Source organism: Hippopotamus amphibius, chromosome 1, assembly GCF_030028045.1.
Source record: "Hippopotamus amphibius kiboko isolate mHipAmp2 chromosome 1, mHipAmp2.hap2, whole genome shotgun sequence".
NCBI lineage: Eukaryota > Metazoa > Chordata > Mammalia > Artiodactyla > Hippopotamidae > Hippopotamus > Hippopotamus amphibius.
The window spans coordinates 107,210,441-107,219,952 of record NC_080186.1 but is presented as its reverse complement, the minus strand read 5'-3'; the positions used below and the strand labels follow the sequence as shown (position 1 = coordinate 107,219,952).

The window sequence follows — 9,512 nt, the reverse complement described above, 5'->3', positions numbered from 1 at the left end:
TCACTGACCCTGTCCACCAGTTATGCTAGCCTTCAACATATCGCTATAGCAACATATATAAATATATATCATACATTTATACACACATACACACATTCAAAAGCACTGTGGAGACACAGACTAGGCTTTAGCACAACTGGGGGCCCCTCACATGTCACTTAAAAATGATCACTGGTTTGCTTTACACAAGACTTTCAGTGGGCTTGGTGTGGCCATCAGTCCCCAGTTCGCAGAGAAAATTTGGGATGACAAAATTGGACAGCATATTTAGAGTAAGGTCAGTACACTTTTTGGAGATCATAATAGAATAGAAATAGGAGATCTAGGCTAAGCATGAGATGGCATCTGGAAGTCATCACTTTCACCATGTGGGTTCAAAGCTCTCAGGTGCTGCCGTGTAGACGGACCCCCAGTGTAACTGTGACCCAGCTGTACTGACCCAGGTCAGGTCATCAGGGCCCTGCCAACACTGTCCTGCAGGGCACTGCTGCTCAGTCCTGTGCTTTTAGATCTGCCGTGGAGCTCCAGTGTCGGGACCACATGCTCCACTGCTGGGGAGCAGGTCCCATTTCCCCTGAGTTGACCTTCTGGGGATAGATGATGAGGGGTGAGAAATGTACTATTCCTGGTTCCCATGCCCCTTGGGTGTTCAAAGCAGTGTCACAAGGTCCTTACACACTGTGCCTGTTTTGCTTAGTGCTGGGCCCAGTGGTCCTTGGCTGGTTATTCCTCAACCGCAGAAAAGCCCCTCTGCCTTTCACCCTGCACCACCAGGCCACATCTGTGACTCCTTCCAGACCCTCCAGCAGGTGTGGAGGAGTGGGGCCCAGATCCTCCTCAGCAGACAGGGAGCTGTGAAAAAGGGGGGCAGGCCCATCCTTCCTGCTGTTTGGAGGACCTCTGGTGGCTTCGCTTCTTGCCTGGCTCCTGGAAGGCAAGGGTCACAGGACTGGAGTGCATGGAAGAGCCCTTAGGGATTTCACCTGGAGGCCAAAAGAACACAATCAAATTGAGTCCATTATCAGGCCTTGCTGGTGGCTAACTGAGGCTGGAGCGAGCGCTGAGTGGTGACAGAAGCCAGAAGCATGGTGAGAGCCTGTCAAGAGGATGAGCTGAGGGGTGGGCTGAGGTCTGGAGGAGCAACTGGTGCCACCAGGTTAGAGGACAAGCTTCCCACCACCTCCTGTGGTCATATCTCTGCTCAAAGCCACTGCACACCGGGTGGCCAGATCCTACCACCCCCTCTTCAGGTTCCAGTTCACTCTCCAATTCACTTTGGAGCAAAAGGATGGCTTTTGTGATTGCTCAGGAAAAGACGTGCTTAGTATGAAACAGGCACATATAGACATCCTGTTGTAGGAAGGAGAGGACATTTTGCATGGAGGTCCCCCTGTTACATTCACGTTCTGTTTACTTGATGAGGAGAGGGAGGGGCCAGGTCAGCAGGGACCTCAGAGTTCATCTAAGTCTAGTGCCCCGTCTTACAAATGAGGATCAGCAGTCTCACAGAGATTGGGTCTCTGTGAGAGACCACAAAGCCACACAGGCAGTTAGTGAGAAGCCTGGGATTAGAACTCAGGCTTCGGGATCTTTCCAATGGCCTAGGGGAAGTGGGAAGGATACTTCCAAACTGGGGAAGCCAGCAGGTAGGAGAGGCTGTTGGGTTACCTTTGCTGGGACAGGAATAAGGCTTTACAGAAGCAATCTTGTAAGTATTCTTCTAGAAAGGCTCAGGAAAGAAAGGAATCATCAGAGAAAAACAGAAGAAATTAGAAAAAAAAATCCAAACCAAAACAAACAAACAAAAAAACAGAGTTAAATTATGGCCCAAACTATTTTCACACTGTGGGGTCAACATTCCCTTAGGTTACAATTTACGAACATTCCTAGGAATACACTCAATTGCTTATGGTAAAGCTTTAAAGTCCAAGGTAAAAGGTTTAATTTTGATTTCTAAGCCATTTCTAAGACCTCAAGTTTTCCTTCAAAGTGGTTGCTAAAGAATATGTTAGTGTTTTAAATGAACGTAGAGAAATGTCTACCATATAGATAATATCTTTCCCTTTAAGTTTCAGTTTTTACTTATTACCAAATTCTCTTTTAGATCACTAAAACCCAACGATTTTCTTTTGTGTTGTTGCTTAAAGAAAAATATGTCAACATTAAATTGCTGTTTTTAGCCCAATAGTGTGCAGTGAAATCAACTTATTAGGTTGCATCTTTCCATGATTTTTTCACATAGTGGTTTAGGAAACCCCAGAACACATGAGTGCCCTCAGGATCCCTTTACTGAAAGCTCACAGAGCAGACTCCATATGTCCTCTGACCTCGATAATCAACTGAACTGCATTTCTCCCCACTCCTGACCTGACATAAAGGAAAGAGAATTGGGGTAAAGAGAGAAGATTATGGCAAAGTGAGAGTCAACTGAGAGGTCAAGGGAGATTGCCAATTGGAGTGGGAGGGCTGATGGGGATGGAATCTAGAGGGATGCTCACTGAGGACCTGTGCTCCTACAGATGGACCAGCAATCTCCTCCCGGAAGGTCAGAGCAGGTCAAGGATCACCTGCATGCTCTGATGACACATGGCAATAAGTTTGGGGTGGGCTCTATGGCTCTGACTGTTGCAATGGTTTCCTTACCTCCAGATTAGTCCTTGTCTTCTTTAAAACATCATGTGTCCTGCTCACTGAAACAACAAAACAGCCCCCAAAGGCAAAATTACCAGCATGGCCTATACTTGCCTTATGTGTTCTAAAGCCTGTCTTTTTTTTTTTTTTTTAATTTTATTTATTTGTTTATTATTTTGGGGGGTACACCAAGTTCAATCATCTGTTTTAATATACATATCCCCGTATTCCCTCCCTCCCTTGACTCCCCCCCCCACCCTCCCTCGAGTCCCTCCCCACCCTCCCCGTCCCAGTCCTCTAAGGCATCTTCCATCCTTGAGTTGAACTCCCTTTGTTATACAACAACTTCCCACTGGCTATCTATTTTACAGTTCGTAGTATATATATGTCGGTGCTACTCTCTCGTAAAGCCTGTCTTACTGGCCACTCAGCTCGGGGTCTCCTGCCGCCTGCCCCCTTTCAACTGCCCACATCCCCTCCTCTGCCTCCATGACTACTGATGGCACAGGAGGTTCAGGGACATATCAGTCTCCCCCATCCCCTAGGCTCTCTGGTCACTGTCCATTCACAGCACAAGTGGGGAGCCTGGAAGGATCCCCTCATTCCCTGCCCCATTCCCTGGCTGGGAGCACCCACACTGGCTGAAGATGAACTGCTCCAAGCTCTCCTTCTGCTGGTTGGCGGTCTTCAGATGCTCAGCTGTGCTCTGAAGGAGACTCTCCTGTCTGGATAGTTTGGTTCTCAGTTCCAGAAGCTCCCTTTTCATGGACTCTCCCTGGGAAGAAAAACAGGCTCTCTGTCAGAAGGCATAAGCACCCTGTGTTTCGTGGCTCTTTACAACTCTAAATAGGGTTCTACAATCTTCTTAACTATTTCTGGATCAGATTCCCCTCGTTAAAGCCTCTCAAACCCTCCAGCTGGTGATGGCTCAGGATGGGCCATGAGGTGGGAACACTGAGGACCTGGAATCCCCCGTGCAGATTAGCACAGGCTACACGCCTGTTGCTGCAGAGAACCTGACTCCAGGCCACACTGAAACCCAGCTGTGAACAAGAGCTCCGATTTAGTGCTGACATGGTTATATCACTTGGGCATCACAAGTAAGACTTGATCATTAGGAATATTATGCCTGAGAGACAGGTCTGACCTGAGAGAGTCAGCAAGTTTGTAAATGTATCTGGGAACCTCAAGATGGGAAAACACTCCGTCCTTGGACTTAGCATAAATGAGTCCCCTAAAGTGTCAGTGATTTTAGTCTGGAGTTAGAACCCCTGGGAGGGATTCTCAAACCTGCCTATCTAAGTTCACCAACCAGAGAGCTGCCTGAGATCTGAGAGCACCTTGGGGAGGCTGGCTCTCCCCAGGCCTGACCCAGAGATGCAGATTTAAGTGATTTTCTGGGATTCCAGTGGGGGGCTGAAAGAGGCTGGGCAACTGCTGGTGACATTTTGTGATCCTGCCTGACGATGTGGACCTGGGGGTGGGGGTGGGGTTAGGTTGGGAAAGGGAATGTTGATGTTTTAACACGGCCCTGAAGTTCAGCTCAGCGAGACTTCAGAAAGTTAAAGAGATGGAACATTTATGGGTTACCAGGGCTCTCATGTCTCTGCCTCCTCCATGTCCTTTCCTTTTCCTCTTTGATTACTTCTCCTGGGGGTCAGAGGTGGGGGAGAGGGGATGTAGTCAGAGCTGCACTGAAAGCAGCCACCACAGAGGAGAGGTCTCCCTCCCTCCAGGGACACTCTCTTCAAGTGCCCTTTGTTCCAACTGACCATTTGGCTCCTTATCTTCAAGATCTGCCGACCAAGGAGGCAGGGGATATTTGGGGGCAGATCCAGTAGAGAATGCTGGCTTCTTACCACTTTGCCACCCAGCGCAGGGCCATGGGAGCTTGGCAAGGCTGCTCGCCAGAACATGGTGAGGAGGGAGGCGGACTCCTCCAGCTGGTGGTGCAGGGCATTGGCACTGCTCCTGAGCTCATGGATGGCTTCACTGCCCATCACCTGGGAAAAGAGGGTGGTAGCCATGGGCATCCCTGCAGCTGAGAGATCACTTTTTTTTTTTTGCTGAGCCCAGGCCTCAGCTTCCTTTGTGAGTGAGGTATGGACATGGGCCTGCTTGAACCTGTGAAATCCTTTCCTAACCTGGAAGCCAAGGTTCTTTGACCTCAGGAGGGACCACCCAACTTGCAAGAATTCATTTGATTCCAGCTTCCCGCACACTCTTTAGCTTCTAGTCCTGCTTCGTGCGCAAGAGTCTACGGTCCCTATTTTTGCACTGGTCCCCCTTGCCCTTCCCTGAATCACACCTTATGCTTCAAATGGGCTGCACCATTTGTAGTTCAAAGGACTGAGGTGCCGCTTGCTTTACCTGGCATGTTCTCCTTCCCAGAGAACCTGAACATTCCCTAGTGGTACCCCCTACCCCATGAACCTGTTACTTTCCTTGCCTGGGATAATAGCTGATTCTGGGTTCATGCCCTCATACCCAGAGCACTTCTAACACTGCCTGGAGCTCCTTGTTGTATGGTGTGGGGCTCCCTCTCTAGTGTGGGGGCTCCAGGGGGCAGGGCTGTCCCTGCATGCCTGTGCATCTCCAGTAGCTCAGATAGCAAAGCAGCTGGTACCTGGATCTCTCCCTGGGAAAGGGCTCTGAGAAACCTTGCTGCCTGCTCTCCTCCCCTCCTCAGTCTGCCACACTCCTCACCCCTTCTACACATCTGCCCATATGGATGCAGATTCTCCATCTCCAGCCAACTGATTAAGTGATTTTATGCTGCCCACAGATGGTCATATGCCAGCGTGACTTTAGCAGATAATAAGCTACCAAAGGGTACTGGGTGCAGCATTGCATGTATGTTGATGCTTAATGTGCTCTACTGATGAGGATGGCAATGCTGCACCTGCTATTCTGTGGTTCTGAGGGGAAATATCAAGTCAGCTGCATCTGGAACCAGAACAGAGCTTGTAGTGAAATTAGCAGATGAAGATGAAAGGCCTAGCTAGATTAAATGGAAAATGTATCCTCAATTGGTAGGAGATGTGGAGCAGGCAAAAAAATAGTGGGAGAAGGAGCTAAAATCAGAAGAAGAAATGGCCGAAGGAAAAGGTGCACCTAAGAGCTCAAACGTGATTACCTCTGTGCCTAGAGCTTCAAGGCCAAGGAAGTTGCAGGTTGATCTCACGAGGGATGCTACCTTCTTGACCAGCAGTCTGCCCTCTTCAATCTGCTGTCTTAGGGCACTATAGTCATCAATGTGGCCAATGACATGGCGGCCATGCTTATTGGCAAAGGAGCCATCAGTAGCATCACCCTCCAGCTTGGGAGGGTTCTTCATTACTGGAGAAGCATCCAAACCCAGCTCTGAAGATAAAACCACAATAACACAGAATACACTGTTATTTATAGTCATCCTTAGTTCAATCCAAAAGGGACATCAGATAGTGAAAGAGGCCACAAACAAGAATGACAGTCTTGGAAAGTACAAGTGTGAAGTCCATAGATATTCTGGGTTCTAGATTTTTATAATCTTTCTTACATCATCTCATAATGATAAAATTGCCAGGAGGCAAATTTTATCCTTATTGACAAATGAAATATTCAGGACAGATATTTAAAAATTTTAAATTTGGGGGTTGAGAAGACACAGACAAGGAAATTAAGCTGGATACAGAGAGCACTTTCAAGAAGGAAGAGATTATAGTGCAATGAAACAATACCAGAGCAATAGGAAAACCACAGGAAGAAGAAAAATGACCAAAAAGGCAGCCACAGAAGGTGGAATGAGTAGGGCTAAAGGCCTTGGGACATGTGGAGAAAAATCTCTAAATTCAGATACTGTGCCTATAGAGAACCAAAAGTTACTTGCAGTGTCATTTTCCATCATTAGACCCTGAATCCCATAGTTGCCCTATTTACCATTTTTCCTGTTGAAGGTTGTGGTCTCTGAGCCAGAAGCAGCAGAAGAGGAGCTGGGGAGGACCAGAACTGGAGAATTCATGCCCACATCCCGAACTGGAGGAGAGGCAACTGAATCTAGGGAGTACAAATAACCACAACTTTAGAAACCCTGGAACACACTGCTCCCCAAACACATGCACAGCCTGTTTTCACCACTGGGGTCTACGGCAACATGACTCTCCTCTTACAAAATCATCACCCATGTACCACAATCAAAACCAATAGCAAACAAATCACTTAGTTTGGATCAAGTTCTTATAGTTGAGGGCTGTTCCATGAGAAAGCAACTTCTAGTTTGAAACATTATTAGGTATATTTTTCTAACCCCAGATTTGAATATAATATTGTATGTAGTATGTCTAATGCAATGCTTTGTAATTAAATATAAATATGCATAAATATATGCAGTATACATGTTAAAAATATTTGATCAAAGAATGAATGGATTTATGGGCAGATTAAACTCAGCACTCTAATCACCATTCTGGTGAGTCAGTACTAGAAAATATGTAGTAGTATAAGAAGGGAGACATACTAGAAGGCATGTAGTAGTATAAGAAGAATAGGAGACATAAGCCTTGGTGAATTTGAGGTGCCCTATTGGAGACCAGACAGCAATCCTCCAGGGGAGTAATTGGAAAATATCTGAAGAGACAGAAATAATCCTGCTCAGGCAAATGTGACTTAGAACCTGCTTTCCAGCTCAGGCCTCTGTGCTGTAGGATGGGGAGGAGGAGTGACTGAGCCAGTGGGGATGAGTCCTGGCTGGTGTTGTGCAGAGGCACTGAGAAGGGAAGCCTGAGAGGGAGCAGAAGCAATACCAAGACAGAGCATAGGGAGGCAGAAGGAACAGACAGGAAATCAAAACCTCTGCTTCGAATCCTGGGTTGGCCTCTTAACTCCTTAGCACGTCAGTTAATTGTCTCAATGCCTAAGTTTTTTCATGTGAAATACAGAGATAGTAAATCCTCCCCTAACTCTGATGAAATTATTTGAAAAATTATCTGAAAACATGGTAAATTTTAAAGCACTCTGCAAATATAAGGAATAAGCATTAACATATATAGCTGTTAATTGTTGAGTACTTATTGTGACAGGCAGTTGTAAATTATTTCATTTAATGCTCCATATAACTATGCACAGTATATATTATACATATCTTCATGTTAAAGTTGAGGAAACTAAGGCTTAAATGCCTGAGGAGTTTAAACACTTTTCCCAAGGCAAACAGCATGTAAGTGGCAAACTCAGAATCTGGAGTCAGATCTGACCCTAAATCCCATCATCTCAGGCACTGTATCAAAGCATCTTCGATTTCACCATGATCTTAAGGAGTGTGGAAGAAGTAAGATTGTCCCTTCCACCACAGACATCCTGGGGACCTCCTCATTGGCTGAGGGCTTGCTGATTTCCTTTTCCTTCCTACCTTGGAAGAGCAGCTGCTTGTTTCCAGGGTCAGTGTTGTTGGGGAATTTCTGGTTAACAGAGGAGGGGCTGAGGCTGGCTTTGCTGGCACCACCAACCAACTGCTGTTCAAGCTGCAGTCGCAGACAGTTGTTCACCTGAATGCTCTGCTCCAGCTGCCCTCTCAAAGCTCGGATCTCTGCCACCAGGTGGCTCAAGTCACTGCCCAAAGGGACTTGGTGACAGGCATCCCAGGTGTAAGCTGAAAGTAGAGAGAGGAGGGAGTCTGGTGGCACTGAACCAAATATTTCCAAGCATTTGTCAGAACACTCCTCTCTGACATTCCTTTCTACCAAGGTCCCAGGAACACACCTATGACAGATGTCACTTTTCCTGTGTGGGGTCTGGCACACACTGAAATGGCCTACACTCCAGCATGGAGTTTCCTTGAGGCTCAAATGACCCTTGTGCATCTAGAGAGCATTTGATTGGCAGATGAAGTCGAGCCTATTATTTCATCTCCTTATTAACCTTAGTCTTGCAGGCTAGAGAGCAGGGTCTTCTAGGGCAGGAGATCAATACTGAACTAGAGAAGGGAACGGGCTGAAGGAGAAGGAGATGGATGACCTCCACATTTAGGAATCAAAAGGACAGGAGGAAGACATCAGGCCTTTGGGCAGCAAATAATAATGGGAGTGGGGTACCACAGAGCAGGGATCATAACTAATTGGTCTTCTCAAGTTCTTTTTACCTTCACTCACCACTCATAGCCTGTTTCTATGTACTGGGGGAAGAAGAGATCTAAGAAATATTTTACAAGACCATAAGTGCTCATCTAAAAATGTTGAAATCAAATGTATTTAAAAAGGTAAAATTTGTTTTGGTTTTTAGCAAGGCAGTAGGATGCATATACCACATAATACATGTACCCAGTTGCATCAGGGCCACAGGCCTTAACCAAACACATCAATATTTCTGCAATGAGCTATGTGAATATTCCCACTAAATGGGATAAATGAAGAGGAGTGCAGGACAAGATGGCAGAGTAGAAGGACCTGAGCTCACCTCTTCTCATGAAAACACCAAAATCACAACTAACTGCTGAATGACCATCAACAAAAAAAATCTGGAACCTACCAAAAAAGATATTCTGCATCAAAGACAAAGCCACAATGAGATGGTAGGAGGGGTGCTTTCATGATATAATCAAACCCCATATCAGGTGGGTGGGAGACCTGCAAACTGGAAAATAATTATATTATTTTATATATTATAATATATAATTATTTTATATATTATAATATAATTAAAATACTTATAGGAGTGAGAGTTCTGAGCCCCATGTCAGGCTCCCCAGCCTGAGGGTCTGTAATAGGAAGGAGGAGATATCAGAGCATTTGGCAAGTGGGGCTTCAGTGTAGGATCGCCACAGGACTGAGGGAAACAGAGACTCCACTCTTAGACAGGGCACACAAGGTTTCATGAGCACTGTGACCCAGGGCAAAGCAGTGACTTTA

At 46.3% G+C, this 9,512-nt stretch overlaps 1 protein-coding gene across 1 annotated transcript; it reads right to left on the bottom strand.

Annotated features, from left to right (window-relative positions):
* Positions 1-837: 837 nt before the first annotated feature.
* On the bottom strand, positions 838-7,136 carry LOC130834718 (myomegalin-like). The gene is made up of 6 exons (XM_057705400.1): positions 7,127-7,136; positions 6,550-6,666; positions 5,768-5,994; positions 4,491-4,634; positions 3,268-3,406; positions 838-983 (listed from the first exon to the last, which is right to left on the bottom strand). Exons 1-6 carry the CDS (start codon positions 7,134-7,136, stop codon positions 838-840), a joined length of 783 nt encoding a protein of 260 aa, XP_057561383.1.
* Between the last annotated feature and the right edge of the window lie 2,376 nt (positions 7,137-9,512).

What these genes read in the sequence shown, in the direction of transcription:
- LOC130834718 (XM_057705400.1), bottom strand. An exon ending in CTGCGCTGGGTGGCAAAGTG is followed by an intron (nt 3,407 to 4,490) that starts GTAAGAAGCCAG and finishes TTTTCTTCCCAG; the next exon opens with GGAGAGTCCATGAAAAGGGA. An exon ending in GCAGTTCATCTTCAGCCAGT is followed by an intron (nt 984 to 3,267) that starts GTGGGTGCTCCC and finishes TTTGGCCTCCAG; the next exon opens with GTGAAATCCCTAAGGGCTCT.